The sequence below is a fragment of the Lipotes vexillifer genome, unplaced genomic scaffold, assembly GCF_000442215.2.
Source record: "Lipotes vexillifer unplaced genomic scaffold, Lipotes_vexillifer_v1.1 scaffold1049, whole genome shotgun sequence".
NCBI classification, from domain to species: domain Eukaryota; kingdom Metazoa; phylum Chordata; class Mammalia; order Artiodactyla; family Lipotidae; genus Lipotes; species Lipotes vexillifer.
The window spans coordinates 2267731-2288643 of NW_006799027.1; the positions used below are offsets into that span (position 1 = coordinate 2267731).

Sequence of the window (20913 nt, forward strand, 5' to 3'; positions counted from 1 at the left end):
GTTAGTCAGAAACCCTTTATTAAATGCTATCTGGACCCCAAACCAGATTAGAAGAGTACTGACAGGGTCCCACTATAAAATATTTATTATTGTATTTTTCTGTTAACGTTCTACGTATGTCCTCAGGGTGACAGAGAAGAAAACGCATTTTAAAATAATTTCCAAATTGGTGTAACATTCTCCATAACTTTTTTTTTAGTAGAGATTAATGAAGATTCATTTAAATCTAAAAATTATAGCTAAAAGTTATAATTTAGTTATTAGTCCAATTGGTAACGACTCAATTGATTATACAAGTTCCACTGAATATTTCCCATGTATGATTCAAACCAGTCTTAAATGTGTTTCAGTAGTTTTCCACCTCATTCTCCCCTTTCATTTTGTCTATCAGCCAGTGGTGGGAACAGTTAAATCCTGTATTTATCGACTTCTTATAATTTTTGAAAACCACAATAGACCATTAAAAGGTGTGTTTCTCTAATATTCTTGTTAGCTTCTCAAGTCTGACAATCTCATCTTGCAGTGTACTTTCAGCGATTATTATTTTCATGGTTTTTGTAATGCCAACTGAAGAAAAACATTTTTAAATGCTGAAAGCAATAAAAGGATCCCAGAATAGAAATCACTTAACTATGCGTGAACACTAATTCCCAAACTGCCTGTTCAGAATTTTTTTAAAAAATACATCACCAGTTAATTTCTTATCATGCTAAGCAGTTGAACTAAATAAAATAAACTCAATCATAAGGGCACTTTGTTGGGGGGGAAAAATTTCTAATCTCCAGTGGCAAGAGGTTATTAAGCAAAGAAAGAAATAAAATGAAAGCCTGATAAAATGTAAATTGCAATGATAATTATCACTAAAACAGAGGGATTCAATTCAGCTGCCTGAAACTCCTGGGGGAAGTTGCATTATATAAATATGAGGTGAGCTAGCTCAGGAACAACCTGGAGTCTCAGGACTGAGCGACTGAGCCTCCCCCTCGGGGGCAGACGCTTCCTAAATCCGGAGACTCACCTGTCCGGGAACTGTCATGTCCACGTGGCCGTGTGGTCAAGAATAAATGCTGTTGTCACTTTGTTGAAGGACAAGAAGTCCGGCCTCAGCAACCACGACCCCGGAGCGCCCAGGGCCCAGCCCCTTCCCAAGTCCAGCCTGCCTCCGCCCCCTCCCGTGCGACGGTCCTCGGAAGTCGGCTGCGGCAGCCCAGGGACGCCCCCAAAGGTCAAGGGCGCGGCCGCCGGCTTCCCCACGCCGCCCCACGACCTCCTGCCGCCGCCCCCGCCGCCGCCGCCCTTGGAGGACTACGAGCTTCCTCCGCCGCCCCCCGACTTGAGCGATGCGCCCCCGGGCTTCGTGCCTCCTCCACCGCCGCCGTCGTTTGCGGGCGACGCGGGGTCCTCGCTGCCGCCGCCCCCGCCCCCGCCCGCCCTCGCCCCCGAAGCCGTAAAGCCGACCCCCGTGGTGGTCAAAAGGCCACCAGCTCCCCCCAAGAGGCAGGCGAACCCGGGACCACCGGGCGGGGGGGGTGGGGAGCAGGATTTCATGTCGGATCTCATGAAAGCTTTGCAAAAGAAGAGAAGCAACATGCCCTAAGGGAAACCTAGAAGTATCTTTGGGTGATGGGTGTAGTCATTGCTAACCTCAATTGCATTTTTGCTACTTTGTTTCCGTAACATCTTGTTCATTTTACATACAATATTGAAGTATTCAGACTAGAAATGCAAATAGGAAACGTCTCCCTGTTTCTCAAGTACATTCATAATCCTTACCTTAATACAGAATTTAGAATATCTGCCTGAATGTACATATCTTTCCTGTGTATTTCCACTTCAATGAATTTTATCTTCCCTTCCAAGTTAAGTAAAATGATATTTTATGTTCATTTATTTTATTATGTTATGAAGCATCAAATTAATAAAAGTTTAAATTTTTTTCCTTAAGATGGTATTTTTAGAAATATCAGTATAAATCTAGTGCAATATCAATTCTCTTTTATAATATACTTGACCTTTTAAAAATCCTAGGCCTTCTAAAGTCTTGTTGATCTTCGACATATTTTCCATCTCCATCTCAGTGACCTCCAGAACTTTCAGAAAAGTTGAAAGAAGAAAAAGAAAAAACCAGGAGAGGTAGAGTGAATTTAGTTTCTTTGAGACTCATTGCTTGATTGATTGGAGTCTTGGACATACCCTAGTTTGGTTTTGGTTTTCTAATGGTTGAATAACGTAGTAATTGGGGGAAAAAAATAGTTTTTTAGATAGTTTTTGGATTCTGTTATTATAATGCTATAAGTTGCTATAAATAAAAATTTAGAGACAGGAAAAGGCAATCAAATTATATACTTCAACCAGGAATGTTTTCCCTCAGATAAATTTAATGCTTAATTTTAACAACCAGTTTATCTTCAGTTCCTATTACCCTTATCTTCTCTTTCTAATTGGCTTCTGAGAGTTCTTTTAGATTTTCTTAGTTTTATTTCCATGGTTCTGTTTTAGTTTTCTTTTTTTAATGTAAAACACCTCAAAATCTTCTTAAAGTGGGTAGAAAATAATAGCTAATGTGTTGGACTTCCCGGGGGGTCCAGTGATTAAGACTCCGCGCTTCCAGTACAAGGGGCACGGGTTGGGAAACTAAGATCCCACATGCTGGGCTGCGCGGCCAAAACTAATAATAATAACTAATGTGTTATTTTCTACTTAAGGAAGATAATTAATCTTGTGTTTTAATATTTGGAAAAAAGTGAGCTCTAAATTGACATTTAAAACAACAATGAAAAAGCAAATTCACATTTTAAAACCAAAATATTTAGTAATTAAAACTGGTAAGGTGTGCTAAATTTTTCCTAAGCACTGGGACCCGTCACTATGGAAAAGGAGGGCTCAGACAGTAGGACCCAGGGGACTGGGGAAGGGAAAGGGAGAGATGTGGTTGTTATGGGCTTCACAGATGACTCCCAAACCATCAATTCAAACATATTCCTAACTTAACAGAGAAGAAATGAGGCCTGAAGATGTGCTTAACCTACATCTCACAGAGCTGGGTCACCGCCTGGGTCTCCTAACTTCTATCCATACTGTACACTTACTTTATGGGGAAAAACTATAAAAATTCAAACATTAAAACGTTTGTGAGTTTTAGCATTAGATAATATATATTTTAGAAGAGCTACGGAAAAGAATTAACTGATTTTGTGGTCAAAATATTGATATAATTTTGGTGGACCGAAAGGTTGAATGTACTGTCTCTCTCCATCCCTGCGCCTTTATTACAGGATATAAAAGAAAACATTAGGAAATAGATGGTCCAGATGGTCCTTGCTTTGCAGAGTTCAACATGCAGAAGTTTCAGTTACCACAATTTAGTTAAATAACACTAGTCCCCAACATGGTTCACATTTGCTGCCATGCTATTTTAACTAGTAATTAGTTTTTTTTTTTTTTTTTTTTTTTTTTTTTTTTGCGGTACGCGGGCCTTCTAGTAATTAGTTTTAACTAGTAGTTAGTAATTATGCAAAGTACAAACATTGCTATTAGCTCTTCAACCCACAAATCACTACATAAATAACAGATACATATGAACAGTGACCAGTCACATCCCTTCTTTCAACACTGTTAGGGATTGATCAATTGATCACTGCACATTTGTTATTCAGTTTATGCACAGACAGAAAAATGTCTTAAGGTGATATGGTATTGTATGTATGTGTCTTAAGTCATTAACGTTTAGAGATACAGAAATATTCATAGATTAAATGAAACTATGTCTGGGAATGTCTTTAAAATACTTGGGGATATATAAATTATACCTCAATTAAAACAATAACTAGGAACAAGGGGGAGGTGTGTAAGGGTGTAAATGAAGCAAGATTATCATGCACTGATATTTAATAAGCTGGTTGAATGGTAAATCAGGTTCATTAAACTATTCTCTTATTTTGGTAAATGAAAATTACTATAACAGACAAAAAAGCTTGAGGAGTACAATTAAATTGTATTCTTATTTGATGTGCCCCAAATTGCTGGGTACATGGTATTAGATGAAAACTTAAAAATTCATTAAAAGATTGTTATAAGATTTTTTAGTTATTGAGAATAACTCAGGTAGTTATTATTCATTAAATTGATTGATTAAAACAAAAATGACCACAAACATGTTTCAGAGAATAGGTCCACTTTATTTGGTTAAAAAATGTTTTTATATATAACCATTATTATGAAATGCAGGATTGTCAAGAAAATGTAGGTGGTCATTAAGAATTTGTCAAATAGATTATTCTATGCTGGGTTCGGTGATAGAAGTATCCCTTAATTGATTTTCCCCAAATTAAGATGAGCAGCTAACCCTGAGATCTTTGGCCCAGGAAGGAGTAGGTGAGGAATAGCCTGCTGTCTCTGCTGCAGAATGCTTCTGGAAAGGACGGCGAAGAACTTGCTGGAGGAGATGGACCTGGTGAACAATTTAAAGTAGATAAATATAGATTATCTTAATCAGGACCCTTATGAATTTTCTAAATTTCTGAAACGACAAGGTAAATTTTAAATGTGCATGAAAATGTTTAAACATTTTATGTTTCATTAAAACTTCAACTACAGCTGTTACTTAAAATTTCTGTTGTTCCAGAGAAAGTTCCTTAAGTAGTAGTTTTTTGCTGAAACAGGAGAGTGAATATGTACAGCATCACAAAGAATACATATATTTCCCGATCATTTCTAAATTCCTTCACAGCATTAAGAGAATTATAATTTTCTAAAATATTTATAAAAATAAAAGGATGTCAATGATTTACGCTCTTTCCAAATCCAGGGCGTGGATTGCAACTCATACTGCTTCATTTGCAATTTTGTCCCTTGGTACAAACTGAGGGATCAACAAACACACCTCTTTCAGCAATAATTCTAGGATCAAAATGTATATTTTCATCCAGTTATAAAAATAATTAAGTCGTGGGGATGTAATGTACAGCATGGTGACTATAGTTAATAATACTGTATGTATATTTGAAAGTTGCTAAGAGAATAGATCTCAAAAGTTCTCATCACAAGAAAAAAAATTGTAGCTGTGTATGATGACAGATGTTAACTAGACTCATTGTGGTGAGCATTTCACAAGATATACAAATATCAAATCATTATGTTGTAGACCTGAAATTAACAAAATGTTATATTTCAACTATACCCCCATTTAAAAAGTATATATAATAAATATTATACCTATCTAATCTTACCTACTAGTTTAAAAGCTCCGTGAATAGATTTTTATACTTCTCTACAGCAACTGGCAGAGGGTGAATTCTCAAGAAATGTTTGATGCAGGAATGTAAACACAAGGTGTATGTGTAAAGAGTTATAGGTCTAAAAGTATAACAAGATCTTTTTCTTTTCCTGCTTGAGAATTTAACCCTTAGTTAACTTTCTGGATCTGTTCCCCTGGTAACCTGATAAGGTGGTATATGTATGTCCACTGTATCACCATACAACACGGCTTATGACTGACAAATAGCATTTGTCCTGGGAGAACTGTAAACACCTGATAGAATGTGCTGGACTTTCTTTAGTGTAGGGACTCACGGCATAAGGCAGGTCTATTGTGGGGATGTTGGAAACTATGCCCATGGAGCTGTTAGAAGAGATACTGGTTTCTGTAGAACATGCAGCTTTTCAGCCAGGGCTGCCCCTGCATCTTCCCAGTGTGGATCGTGTCCCCCTGCACCTGAGCTTTACCGCTCTACCTCCCTGCCTGCGTGGATGCTTCAAGAACTCCTGCAAAGGAGGAACCTAATGGTGCCCTGCTGGTAAGCTATGTTTCTGTCCTGTATCTTTCTGAATTAAGGGGGGCCAAAAGCAGCCTGTAATAGTCTTATGAATCTGAACGTTTACTTGAACCTAGGAAGACACCTCCCCACCCAAGGTGGGCACTGCATCCTTACTCAAATATAATTTTGAGGGAAGGGAGAAAACAGGGACGGAACAAAAGAGAGGGAAGGAAGGTGAAACAAGGCAACAAAAACATCTTATTAAACACTGTTTAGTTTCCCCAGCTTAGACTAATTTATCTAAAGATAAATACAGAGTTAGCTTCCTTCTCTTTGTTTTTCCTTAATAGCCTAAAATGATTACACTTAAAATATTTTATTTTCTAAAATGAAAACCTAGATTTGTCAGGCTAATTAAACTACTGAAATGTAAAGTTAATGCAAGTTCCAAATTAGAAATAGCAAGAACAGTTTCTCTGTCGTGCCCACTCTGATCAGTTGGTAGTGACTACACAGCATGCTGTGATGAGAAGGATCCTAAGGCTGTGACCCATTTGAGAGAGAAAGGGGGCCGTGATCATTAATAATGTCTGTTCCAGTGCAGGACAAAAGAGTGACAGCAAGAGTGCTGGGGGCTATTCCTCTTCTAAGAAATACACTGTGTGCAATGCATTTTTAAACAATTAACTAGGAAATATTTGAGGCATAGAAGAAGGTATGCAGAATAATATGACAAATACCTGTGTATCCTCCACTCAGCTTCAGAAATAAAATGCTTCCAATATGGTTGAAGCCTTGAATATCCTTCCCTAACTCGAATTTCCTCCTTACTGCAAATCAATCACTGTCCAAAGATGATATCATCTTTATTCATTTTGTTACATGATTTTACATGTTTAGATTAAATTGGGGTGGTAACACATTGTCTGTATTCCTTTGCCACTTGCTTGTTTTGCCAAACATTATATGTGAGATTCATACAAGCTGATGTGTATAGACCCAGTGCATTCATTTTCACGGATGTCAAGATTTCATTTCATGGACCCAGGTTGCTAGTGCCATAGATGCCTGGTAGATGCAAAAGCTAATTCCCTCTGGAGATATGCACCCTCAAATCAGGCTTCACTGGATTTCTGAGGTTGAAATCCCAAATCCCTAAACATAAACAATGACTAGCAGAACCAGACCCTCAGAGGTTCAAATAATGTAGATATGATATCAAATGAATATTTAAAATTTTAAACACATTAAAGAATAAATTTTGAAATACCGAGAAAATGATTCACTGATTAAAAAAAAAGAGAGACCAGGTAATGAGAAGCTGGGAAGCTGGTGCTGGCAAAGGTATGGTTTAGCATGTCTGCAAACAAAATCAGTGTGTTTAAAGTATGATACATTTTAAGTTAATAAAAATAAGCTCAGAAAAGTCAACCAACTTACCTCTGAAAAATCGTTCCTTTCTGCTTTTTGCACTGCGGATTCTGCCATCCAGTTCTTCAGCACGTATCTAGGATTAACAGCTTAAACAAGAGGGGAAAGTTCATCATGGAACAATAATTACTAAGTCGACACAGGCCATGTAAAATTACCACTGAAATGACAATGACCTTTAAGAACTTTGCCGGAAGGCTCAAATGAGAAGAATGATCAGCATCAGTCAGTTCTGATTGTTGATAAACAATGTACAGTATTTATCACCTTATGGTACAGGAAAAACTTTTTTTTCGCATCATGAGCAATATTATGTTTTATTTTTCTTTTCAGTGTTTCATCATTAATTCGGTTTTCACCGTATTCAGTTCACTAAGCATTTTATAAAGCTGGGAGAAAGTAGAAGATTCATCCTCTGCTGCTTTTAAAGATGCTGCTTTTAACATCTTCAAACACAGAATTCAGGTCTGACTCAGTAGGACTGCTTAATGCTGTTGTTGCCAAGAGCAAATAGGAAAGGTTACATGCAGGCAAAACTCTTTGTAAATTTATATTTTTTATACTAACCATGCATTTTTTCATACTAAAAAGTATTATAGAGACTTCCCCGGTGGCACAATGGATAAGAATCCGCCTGCCAATGCAGAGGACATGGGTTCAATGCCTGGTCTGGGAAGATCCCACATGCCGCGGAGCAGCCAAGCCCATGCGCCACAACTACTGAGCCTGTGCTCTAGAGCCCGCAAGCCACAACTACTGAGCCCATGTGCCACAACTACTGAAGCCCGCGTGCCTAGAGCCCGTGCTCCGCAACAAGAGAAGCCACCGCAAGAAGAAGCCCGCGCACCGCAACGAAGAGTAGCCCCTGCTCACAACTAGAGAAAGCCTGTGCACAGCAACGAAAAACCAACACAGCCAAAAATAAATAAAATTAAATCTTTAAAAAAATGTATTATAATAATGGCACATTCCAGAAATTATGTCTTTATTTGAGATGAGACTTTTCCAAGATAATTTATCAACTAGGTGGAAAGGAGGGATGTTTATCCTCACTGGCCTAAAAGAAATTTCGAGAGGACTCCAGAAATCACTGTTTTGTGATTCTCAACAACATTTTTCTGAGTTACTTGAGTGGAGGGAACATACAGATTCCACTTTGACGTGGTTTTAAAGAGCTGCCAAGACATGACAGATAATCTAAAATACAAGTGCCCTGTGACCCGGTAATTCTACTTCTCTAGGAATATAGTCTATGAGAACAAATTTAAACATGAAAAAGCATTATTTATATTAAGGAAAACTAGAAACAACTTAAATGCCTATTAATAGGGGACTGGTTAAGTGAAACATTACATACCCTTTCAAAGATATATTGTGCAGTCATTAAAAATGTTACATTATAAAGAATGAAGTAGTCAGGGGAAATGTTTATTTTTAGTGAAAAGAAGTATCTAAAATTATACCATAATATGATTACTACTACATTTTCTCCCAATCAATACACACAGAAAAAGAGAGACCAGAAGTGTCAATAAACGCATGGAAAAGTGAATAGCAACTGTGGTTAAGTGATGGGAATCTTTTTATTCTTTCTACAAGTTTGCATCTTCCAAATTTTAAAGAATTCATGCAGAACTCTTAAAATAAAAACACATATACACAATAAATATATATAATCCTTAGACAAAAAGGAAACTGACATGCAAGGGAAATTGTGGAAGCAGTCGACTTAGGCAGAGGAAGAGTGGAGTCACCCAATTAAAAGTTTAACAAACTTGACCAACACTTTATAGAAACCTGGCAACGAAATACTGTTAAAATATGCTGGGACTTGTAGCTGCAAGCAGAAGTATTTTGGATCAAATTATGTGTTGATATATACAAACTACCTGAAATCAGAAAATTGTAGCTCTGTTCATAGGATTCTTTGAAGTTATCTAATTCTGTACATTTTTTTTTTATCTCATCTGGAACTTTTTCCCATTGCTCACTGTGGAAATTAATTTTTCCTTTCCTTGAGAGTACACTGTTCAGCATTTATTATTTCTCTAAAATAATTCAAAGCTTCAGCCTTGAATTCACTAAATGTCTTTCATCTTACCATCTCATCCATCCTGTCATAACCAAACAAATCCAAATCCTAAGGACAGCCATGACATTTTCTTCTCTCAATTTCTTTTTTCTCTTAATTGCTGATATAGTCCATATTGAGCTGGCCTATAAATTCTGTATGATTGCACCAATGAACATAAGTGGCTGGCAGCTAAATCCATGCTAAGCCCCAAAGACTGATTACTCACTTCCTTGTAAAAACTCAGCTTGCTTTTATTTCTACAATAGTGTCCTGAGTCAAGAAGCAGTCTCATCCTCTAACTTAACATGGAGTATTAGCATCACTCTTATTTCATCAACATGAATCAGCCGCCCTGATGACACACACTAGCTCTCCACACCAGTCCTAAGTAAGGTAAGAGTACTCCAGGACTTGAGTACTTCTGTCTTCTTTGATCTTCTTAGAACCCATGTTGCAAAAAGGACTAACTTCCTTTTTTTTTTTTTTTTTTTTAGATGTTGGGGGTAGGAGTTTATTAATTAATTAATTTTTTTGCTGTGTTGGGTCTTCATTTCTGTGCGAGGGCTTTCTCTAGTTGTGGCAAGCGGGCACCACTCTTCATCGCGGTGCGCAGGCCTCTCACTATCGCGGCCTCTCTTGTTGCGGAGCACAGGCTCCAGATGCGCGGGCTCAGTAGTTGTGGTTCACGCAGCAGTAGTTGCTCCGCAGCACGTGGGATCTTCCCAGACCAGGGCTTGAACCCGTGTCCCCTGCATTAGCAGGCAGATTCTCAACCACTGCGCCACCAGGGAAGCCCTAACTTCCTTTTTTTTTTCTTCTCCAAGCCAAATGTAAAGTCACATGGTAAACTGAAAGCAGTATATAAAGGTGATTTATTTTTAGCACTACCATTTACTATATGTGTATTATGGCCCAGGCACTGTAACAAGATAACTTACATATATTATTGCTCATCGTTACAACATCCCTGCAAAATATGCCCATTTTATAATAGCTAAGGGCCTTGAAAATTGGAAAGTATCTTTCATATTATACAGCAAAAAAGTGGCAAGATGAGGTTCATCTGTCAGATTCCAAAACTCATGTTCTTTCCACCATAAACCACACCACCTTTCTTGTCTCTCCAAGGCCATATTATTTTAACATCAATATGCAAACTTATTGAAAGCAGGGCTATCATAATCAAGTTAAAAGTCATCTGAAATTAGAAAGGCTCATATATGACACTTCAACTCAACTAAAATACACTCATCTAGAGTTTTTGTAGTTAAAAACAAAACAACAAATCCAGTTCCCTCAAGTAATTACTTCCAGTTTTCCAGGTTTTGAAAACTGGGAGTAATTACTTCCAGTAATTACTTCCTGTTGCTTTTATGTAATAATCCTTAAAGCTGAAAAAATCAAAAGGATTACCTACTTGTCATTCTTTTTCTTCTTTCAGAATCTGAATCATTCATGTTACTAAAAATGAACAGAACAAAGAACAGAATTAATCACTGTCTCCCCAAATCATATCATTTTTCCAAAAGGGTGAGAATTATTTCACAAGACAAATACTGAAAAAAAATTTTTAAATCACATTGAATCAGTGTCTGACAGGAAGACAGAAAATCCTGTTTGATTAAACAATATATAAAATACTACTTTATTTTGTTATTTTAGATAATACCAAAACTTTTATTTTTACCAATTAAACAAATACTTTTGTCTAAAAAAAATCTAAACTTGGGCTTCCCTGGTGGCGCAGTGGTTGAGAGTCCGCCTGCCGATGCAGGGGAAACGGGTTCGTGCCCCAGTCCGGGAAGATCCCACATGCCGCGGAGCGGCTGGGCCCGTGAGCCATGGCCGCTGAGCCTGCGCGTCCGGAGCCTGGGCTCCACAATGGGAGAGGCCGCAATGGTGAGAGGCCCGCATACAGCAAAAAATAAAAAATAAAAATCGAAACTCTCTGGCACCTCTCTTTCCTTATCTTAAAACATAGTTTTCTGAAAATAATTTAACTTGTTCTTCATTACTCAGGGTCATCTTTATGAATAGCCCTCAGCTGCCATTAAACTGTGACAGGCTATTTGCTCCTGTGCGTCCTGTGGTTTTCCTGTCTCTCTCTTCAGCTACTACTACCTACAATTTCTTTACTCTTTCATGTTTGTTGCTTCCGATTCATTGTGACAGTTAACAAAGCAAAGTAACTTCTGACGACTGTATAAGATGTGATAATTTATAGACACTGGATGAAAGCCTGGGGAGCTCTCTCTCCAGAGCTTCAAGGCTTGGGAGACTTGGGCTCAGGACACAGGGGAATGGCATTATCAACGTTGAGGTGAACAGAAGGGTGCTCTCTGCGTTGGTGAGATGTTACCGGACACTCCTCAGCCAGAGCAGACTTCCCAGGAGTAAAAAGGAAATGTTGAAAAATGGAAAGGAAGTGAGGAATCTGATGGGTTGACGATGCTAAAGTAATACATTACATGCTTTCTCAAGAAATGATTAGGTTACCTTACCTCTTCAGTCTCAAAAGGTACTGGGACACCCAGGCAGGAAAGAGTTTGTGCTTTGAGATCATTTTCAGTGCCCAGAATTGCTAGAAGAAAATACAGTAATAGACTGCTTATTAATATTTGTTCACTTTATTTTAACTTCATGTCCCTTAAATTATGTACTTTAACAATAATTTATAACACCCAGATTTCTCTTAAGGTTCTCTATTTCAAGTAGAAGTGGTACTAAAAAGGAATAATGTTTTCCTTTTCTTTATATAACTTTCAACTCAAATTCTAATTCATGGAGATCCATGTAATGGCATGATTTAAGAGAAATAAAAAATATACATAGTTCTTATAAAGAGACATTACATATGAATACTTACATTATCAAAACCCTTCCTTTAAATAGGGAAAACTCACTTAATATATAATTTACTTAAAAAATTTAATTTGCAACTGTGTTTTATTTAGCTATCTATTAATTAATCTAACGTATATTTATGGAATGTCAACTATGTGCTAGGAACTATGTTAGTTGGGAAGGATAAAAAAATTAATAAGACATAATTCCTGCTTTTAAAAAGGAAAGTGTGTAAACAAATAAGCCAATGCCATTTTAGAAGTGTTACAGAAATATACATAAAGGCTAAGGGAACACAAATAAGCTATTAGCTCTAGTTAAGAGTTAGGGAGTTAAAAAGATTTGAAATTCAGAAGACACAGAAATTAACTATTAAAATGATTAAAAGTGTAATGATCTCTCAAATTTTCCCAACACTCGGTAATTTAAATATTAACATCTGTCAAGAACTCGTTCAAATCACTTTAACATTACTTTGTCTCACTTAATGTTAAATGTTAAATCTCACATTAAATGATAATTAGTTCTGATAGTTCATTAATAATTTTTAAATTATATCAAAGATGCTTATTGGTTAACATTTTGCTGGATTTCTTGCTGAATAGGTAGACATTCTTTTATTCAAATCACTCCTAAAAACGTAATTTATGGCTATTACATACCTGTGAGAACTATACACAAATAGTTTTTATATATAAATAATTATTTTTAGTTAACACAGAAGTCATGAAATATAATGAAGAAATTGAAATTTTAAAAAATATGGCTAGATTTTCATCTGAAAAATAATAAAAACAATGACTGCAATATAAAAGACTTACACCTTATAAATAGAGCTATGTTTCTAAAAATCTATAATAAGTGGGAGTCTTCTGGTTAATACCCATATTATTCCATAAATGTAGCAGATTAGTATTGAAAAAAAAAGGCAACACCTTTCTTAAAACTGAATTAAGAACAACCATTTTGGTAACAGTTTGGCAGTTTCTTAAAAAATTAAACATAAATTTGCTAAACAATCCAGCAAATTCCACTCCTAGTATCTACCCAAGAGAAGTGAAAATATGTTCACACAAAAACCGGTACATGAATGTTCACAGTAGTATTTTTTCGCAATAGCCAAAAAGTAGGAATGACCCAAATGTCTGTCAGCTAGTAACTGGATAAACAAAATGTGGTCCATCCATACAAGGGAGTAATAAAGTAATAAAGAGGAAATAATAATATTTTAAGACATACTTAAAAGATCTTAAAAATAATAAAGAGGAAAGAACCACTGATACAGGTTACAACATGGGTGAACCTCAAAAATATGCTAAGCGAAGAAGCCAGACACAAAAGACCACATATCATATGATTCCATTTACAGGGGAGGTCTAGAAAGGGAAAAGAGACAGAAAGTAGACTAGTAGTTGCTTGGGGGATTGACTGCAAATGGGCAAAAAAAGGATCTTTTCAGAGTGATGGAATTGTTCTAAAATTGAATTGTGGCAATAACTGCACAAATCTGTAAGTTATTTAAAAATCATTGACTTGTACACTTAAAATGAGTAGAATTTTAGGGTATGTAAATTATGCCTCAACAAATCTGTTAAAGAAAACTGAGTTAAGAAAAAAGCCAAAAGTCACAAATTAATACCTGAGGAATGCTGAGCTCCTGTAACTGGCTTTGAGTGATCTCACTGAGCTGCCGAAATGTCATTGTAAAGTCAGCTTCCGTCTTTTCCATGAGCTAATGAAAATACTTACATTTAGCAACCTCAATTGTTGAAGAATATACGGAATAGTCATTCAAATGTTAATCAGGAAAAAGAGATAAAATGATAAACTCACATGTAAGAGAAATGCAATTAAATCATCATCACCCTTGCTTTTTCCAAGTAATCCCAATTTGGCTTTGAACAATTCTCTAAATCTAAAAGGAGAAATGTCAATTTGATTTGTTGTTAACTTTCTCACTATTTTAAGAATTGCCCTCAAACCAAGCAGGATGCTTTAATATGTGTTAAAACAAACAAACAACAAACCTTGTATCATAAAGAATGGGATACCCCTCAAGAATCTGAGCAGCACTGAGGGAGAAAAAAGACAGCACCGTTAAACCTTGCTTAAATGTTAACATTCTTGAATTACATTTTACATGAACAAAGTGAACCTTCTCATACATTAAATAGCATTCGATTACATACTACTGATTCTGATTTAGTGATTTAATTCTATATCATACCTTAGAGAAAACTGTCAATATAAATTTACTGTCTCAAAGATTTGGATACAGTACAGGTCAAATCAGGTAACTCCTGAAATATGACTATATACAATTAGCTTATAGGATAAATGTTAATATGTCTTTATAATACCAAAAGAGTTATATAAATGGCTTTTATTGGTGTATTTTATTTTATTTTAAATTTATTTATTTTACTTATTTATTTTTGGCTGAATTGGGTCTTCGTTGCTGCACACCAGCTTTCTCTAGTTGTGATAGGCGGGGGCTACTCTATGTTGCAGTGCGCAGGCTTTTCATTGCGGTGGCTTATCTATTGCGGAGCACAGGCTCTGGGTGCGTGAGCTTCAGTAGTTGTGCCATGCGGGCTCTAGAGCGCAGGCTCAGTATTTGTGGCACATGGGCTTAGTTGCTTCATGGCATGTGGGATCTTCCCAGACCAGGGCTGAAACCCATGTCCCCTGCATTGGCAGGCGGATTCTTAACCACTGCGCTACCAGGGAAGCCCTGGCGTATTTTAAAAATTATCTTAGACCCAAAATAATGCATTACAGATACTTCACCCAATACAATAACATTTTATTTGCCTGAATGTTTGAAAACAGTGAAATACTTCATAAAAATTTAAAAATTAAAGTTATTAACCTTAAACCCATTTTTAAACAAATTGTCTATTTCTTAACATTCTTAATGTATTTTAAATTGTACAGATGCTCAACACACTCTGAAGCTCCACTCCCCTGACCTTCCTGACCTTATCTCCTATGACTCTTCCCCTTGATTATTCTGCTACAGCTACCCTGGCCTTCATGCTGTTCCTTAAACACACACACACACTCCTGCCTCAGGACCTTTGCACAGGCTATTCCCTTGCTTATAGCCCTCTTCCCCCACATATCTCTGTGGCTGCTCTTGTTACTCCTTCAAGCCTCTGCTCAAATCCAGCCCCTGACAAGGCATGTGAGCTGCAGTAGTGCCCAACCCTATACCAGCCCTCTGGGTGTAAACACTGCTGCTTCTCTTCTGCCTTCCAGATCTTGGCAATTTCTCCTGTGGCCAACCTAACCCGTGACCAAACAGGGAAGGGCATTTTTTGACCAGTTTAGCTAAGTTGATACAGTATAAGGCCACTACATGTATATGGCTATATGATTAAGTCCTGGCCAGGGCAAAATAAGGGAAGTGATGTGTATAAATTCTGAAATGTGTCCTTCAATATTGAGGACTTGCCTCTTTTCTTCTCCATGCTCCTACCTAGAATATGGATGTGATAGATGGTCCCATCTCAGACCGTGAGGGCCACAGACAATGGATGGTGGCATAGAAAGCTAAAAGCAGTCTGGGACTCAGACAACTGAGTCCCCATACCAGCCCTGAATTACCAACATGAATTACCATACGTTTATGTGAGGGAAAAATATATGTCCTTCTTGTTCAAGCCACTATTATTTGGAATTTCTGTTACAAGCAACTGAATTCATACTTTATCTAATATCCTACATCTCAATCAGAGTAAAATGAAAATCTTAATGGTTACGTAAGATTTCAGAAAGTATGTCACCTATATACCCCATGTGAGTCAAATACTTAAGAAAGTAATCAAGGCAGAGACTTCAAGACGGAATTTAAAAAAATAATAAAAACAATGTTAGTAAGCAGTAAAGTGACTAGAAATGCAGGGAGGGGAGTGGAGTGTTAAGGGCGAAGACTCAAAATAGAAGAGAGATACTTCAAGGGAAAACCTACTAACAGTCTGAAATTCAAAATATTAAACTATCTTAGCAAAATGTAGCAGTTGGGTAATTAGAGGTAAAACAAAAGCATTCTAAAGGTCTCATTGGGATGGAGGGAAAAACAAGGGCAAATAGGAGCTTAGTGAGGGAAAATATTTGGAAACTTGTTCTCATATAACAGTAGAGAAAGTGGCAGAAAAACAAGATAACTATGAGGGGTGGGGGATGCAGTAGTTTCCAAATCAAAGTTGGGGGTTGGAGAGGAATGGAAAAGCTCCTCAAATCATAAAAAGGTAAGGAGAATAGGGGGAAACTAATATGTAAAATAAAACACAATGTAAGACAGAAGGAATGAAATAAGTCAATTATTATAATAGATGTGAAAAGCCCACATACGTCTATTAAATCAGAAACCATCACATTGAGTTAAAACCTGACTATGTTTTGTTTACTTTTATAAGAAACATACTTTAAAACAAGTGATAAAGATTAAAAAAAATAAAGTGAGATTCAAGGCAAATACAACAAAAGTAAGCATGAATATTAATATCAGATAAGTTGAAATTGAGAGCTAAAAGTATTAACCAGGATAAAGGGGGTCACTGTATTAGGATAAATGGCACATTTTCTGAAGGAAATATAAGAAAAAAATCAGTATGTACCAATAACGGCATATTGCACAAATTCAAAACAATTAGAAAAAATTGCTTGCTAAAAATACAATTAAAGTGGGAGATTTTAATACACATCTCTTATGAATCAAACTTATCTAATAGATAAAAAATAAACAGAATCATAAAAGACTTGAATAATATACTCAATACATTCAATCTGATATATTAAAAGGTTTGTGCACATTTTTTATATGATCATGAAATATGTACAAAAATTTATTATGTTGGACCATAAAGAAACTGTAACACATTTTGACTAGATTTTACCAAACATGTTCTTTGATCATAAAAATATGGACAAAATAAGCCCAACTACTTAGAAATTCAGAAACACAGTGATAAATAACCCTTGGGTCAGAGAAGAAATAAACCATGATTTCACAGCACCTAAAAAGCAATAAACAGGAAAACACTTTATCCTGATAACTATGGAAAAAAGCCAAAATGGTACCCCCCCCCAAAAAATAGATATACACACATATATATAGTTTGAAAGCCTTTGTTATTAAAGATTAAATAGTATGGTTTTTAAAATGTTTCTTGCTTTTCAAAACATGATCATTATACAAATATATTTTCACACAGATTTAATTAGTAGATTTAGGATTTACTCACAGTTGCTTTTGCCTAGGATCCAGTAATGGGTTTAGAGCTTGTAACAACTTGTTTAAATTAAACATTCCAATATTAGCCTGATTTCCTATTTTATATCTTCTTTCATCATCAGATGTGTTTGGTACAAAATCTGTTTAGAGCAAAAATACTATTGCTTTACAGTGGGGATAATTATAATAGATAGTTTCTTCATTTAAAAAAAATTATTTACTTATTTATTTACTTGGCCGTGCCACGTGGCATACGGGATCTTAGTTCCCTGACCAGGGAGTAAACCCATGCCCCTTACAGTGGAAGCGCAGAGTTTTGACCACTGGACCGGCAGGGAAGTCCCTCTTTCTTCGTTTTTAAGTTTAAACTTAATAAATTTACATATATTAGATAAAAATCTTTCTGACATTAAACGCTTAACTTCAAAGTAATGTAAATACTTAATACCCATGCACATGAAAATCTTTTAAAATATGATTATCTGCCCAATAGAGGAATACATTTCTAACCTACAAGAATTTCCAGGTTATCACACATGTACTTCAAACTCCAGCTTGATAGCATGTCCCCCACAAAGCCTGCTCTGATCCGTTTACAGATTAGTAAAGTGGGAGGTTAAGTTACTCATCCAAGGGCACAGATTAAGGATCAGATGCCAGAACTCAGACCCACGTCTGTCTGACAACACATTCCCTTCCTCCCGTCATGTCATCTTCTCTAATATGTCATTTTTTGAGGGCAGAGACCACAAAGGACTCAATACTGTAACCCTGTGGCACCTGGAAGATTGAGTAGCACATAAAATGACCGTTTTATGAATGAACCCAATTCTTTCTACCACCCCACTACTGAGTTAGCTATAATGGTTTATCTAAAATAAACCAGTGATAATTTTCTTAGTGAAATAAGGAATATACATATAAATCATACATACCTGGATTATAGGCCTCCATAAAACCAAATGGACCATAGTCAATTGTAATGGATAACAAACTGAAGTTATCAGTATTACAAACACCTAAAACAACAACAACAAAAGATGCCCAAAACATGACAATAAAATAATAAAGCATTTTTAACTGTATAAAATTTTATACAGAATAGGAAAGGTAATGAAAATGCATTTGTTTTAGAAATGAAACGAATTATCAATTGAAAGTTTAACTGGTGAAGTCAAATAGCTTAATATATATTAAAACTGTATTTTAAAATTAAATTTAGCCTTTCGTTGTATACTTCCTCCACAACCAAAGATGTAAAATACTACAGGAACAAAAAGTCCAAGAAATGAAAGCTCCTCTCATTTATCTGGAAGTTCTAGCATTTATTTAAAAATATATGTTATTTGGAATGGAATTGAGACTACTAAAGAAACAACATTAATTAATTTTCAAAGGTTGTGAGAGGGGGAAAAGGTAAAAATATGGATATGTACCCCATAACAGTCCTTAGCTGCAGACCACCAGCAGTGTGTGGGGAGGGAGTGTGACCTCCTAGGTGGGGGAGCAGGTCATGGATGGGGGCGGAGTGTGAGGCAAGAGAGAGGCAGGGAATGCATACACCAGCCCAATATAGGATAGCTGGGCATGGTGGCAACAGTGTCCAGTGTAGACAGTTTCAACCTTTTTTAGAGCAGGATGACCCTGCTTATCAAAATGTTCAGTGCATATATAGACTCGAATCCAGCCAGTCCACTTTCAGGAGTTTATCCTCAGAAACTCACCTTCGAGAATGTAAAGATATAACTGCATGGTGGTCACTGCCGCACAGTTCATAACACCAAAACCTCTGAAACACCCTCCTGCTCACCACCCCACCCACCACAGTGAGACCCAGCGAGGATGTAATTAAAGCAGATTTCAAGAAGTTTTACAATGTGGAATCCCCCTTTGGCATTTATCTAGAGACCTTAGTACATATGTGACTTGCTTTTATTTTAAGACAGTTATTCTTAGTTCAGGCAGATATTCCTTCCAAGGTAACCCCACACAGTGAATGGCTTCAGACACACACAAGCCAGCCCTACTGTTTTTGTAGGGGATATATGAATACCATCGAAAAAAAGTCTAGAAGAATTGAGATAAAACTGGTTAATAATGATTCTCCTGGAGAACAGAACTCACATGCACTTCTTTAAATTTAAATTCTTTACCATACGCATGTAGTGCTTTTATGATTAATGGTTTTTTAAAAAGCTTTTAAAAGACCTAACATAATATATACTCACAAGGTTAAAAAGCTTTACAGGTAACAACATCAACAGGTCGAGTATGCTTATTCTATTTTGTGTATCTGTTCCGTTCAAAATCATTTTATACATGAGAAAGTTGTTTCTCTCTTGCTAAAAATAAATTCATATATTATAAATGTTATTCCTGCTCATCGGCAGGAATATTTTGAAATACACAAAAATGAAGTCTTCTGCTTCAACAAATTAATTCTACTTTCTCATCAGAAGCATGAAATGTCAGTAGAAAACTCACCATGAGCAAAACCAACAGACATCCACAAGGCAATAAGCTGTGCCGTCTCAGACACCGCAGTAGAAAAAAAACCCTAAAATGAAATTTAGAAAATTTTCAGATTTTTCAGTAACATATGTTCTTTTAGGATCTTCCGATTTCCAACATGAAAAGGTCTTCTCAAAGGTGGGCCAAAAGATGACTCAAGAGATGGAAAGTAGTACATGTAAGAAAACAATGGAAGAACATAGAGTTATTGATCCAGAAATAATATATACAAGGCTCAGGCACAGTATTATGACCAGGTTTTCTTCATGTACAATAAGAAAAGGAAAAACATTAGAATTCAGCACAGGGAGTTAAATGTAAGCAAAATGCGTTATTAAATTTTGAAATGAGTCACCAAGAAAAATAAAGGAATTTCCTTCTCTGTGGCTGTTAAAAGAAAGAAAAAGTTAATGAAGATCAAAAACTTTCCACAAGAATAGAAAATCACATTTGCCTATCATGTATGTATTTATTTTAGAACTACTACTATAGAAATACCTATATATCCAACATGTGAGAAAACAATGTATGTGACCAAGTTACAAATGCTGCTCAAAAAGTAATGTATATAGTCAGGATGGAGTCGCACCTGTTCTCTTTTTCTAGATACCTTTCAAACAGAACAACTTCCTTATCTATGTCTTGTTTACAAGGTGGTTCATCGTCTCTTTCTTTAACAAAACGTTCAAAATGCTCTACATTTCCTTTTTTAACTTTAGATTTTTAAGTGCTAAGTTGTAACCACTAAGGTGGCCGGCCAATGATAGAAAACAGAGTATTGTCCTTTCTTTTAAAAAACTTACCAAATATCTGTTAGGTTCCTTGACATCTACTGAGGGGAAGTGTTCCTGTATGATGAAGTCTAATAACATCCTAGAGATAAAGGGGAGATAGCATCAGTGTTCCTCAGAATACAGTATTGAGTATCCAATCATCTCAATCCTCTCCTGACATTCATGAATTCATTAGATGCATGCTTAGAATTTTAAAACGTAAAATAAGGGCTTCCCTGGTGGCACAGTGGTTGAGAGTCCGCCTGCCGATGCAGGGGACACGGG

At 36.4% G+C, this 20913-nt stretch overlaps 2 protein-coding genes across 2 annotated transcripts in view; one reads left to right on the top strand and one right to left on the bottom strand.

The window, feature by feature from the left end:
- Positions 1–1597, top strand: part of APBB1IP (amyloid beta precursor protein binding family B member 1 interacting protein) — a 62566-nt gene extending 60969 nt beyond the window's left edge. The window contains exon 13 of the mRNA XM_007471376.1: positions 1088–1597. Within this exon, the coding sequence (XP_007471438.1) occupies positions 1088–1597 (510 nt within the window). The remainder of the gene's footprint in view (positions 1–1087) is intronic.
- Positions 1598–4327: 2730 nt separating this feature from the next.
- The window catches only part of LOC103080477 (selenoprotein O-like), a 27787-nt gene continuing 11201 nt past the window's right edge, over positions 4328–20913 (bottom strand). Inside the window, exons 9-19 of the mRNA XM_007471366.1 lie at positions 20659–20728; positions 19829–19901; positions 18280–18363; positions 17355–17484; positions 14133–14177; positions 13939–14020; positions 13745–13837; positions 11763–11842; positions 10679–10722; positions 7197–7276; positions 4328–4450 (exon numbers count right to left, since the gene is read on the bottom strand). Of these exons, the coding sequence (XP_007471428.1) occupies positions 4328–4450; positions 7197–7276; positions 10679–10722; positions 11763–11842; positions 13745–13837; positions 13939–14020; positions 14133–14177; positions 17355–17484; positions 18280–18363; positions 19829–19901; positions 20659–20728 (904 nt within the window). The remainder of the gene's footprint in view (positions 4451–7196; positions 7277–10678; positions 10723–11762; positions 11843–13744; positions 13838–13938; positions 14021–14132; positions 14178–17354; positions 17485–18279; positions 18364–19828; positions 19902–20658; positions 20729–20913) is intronic.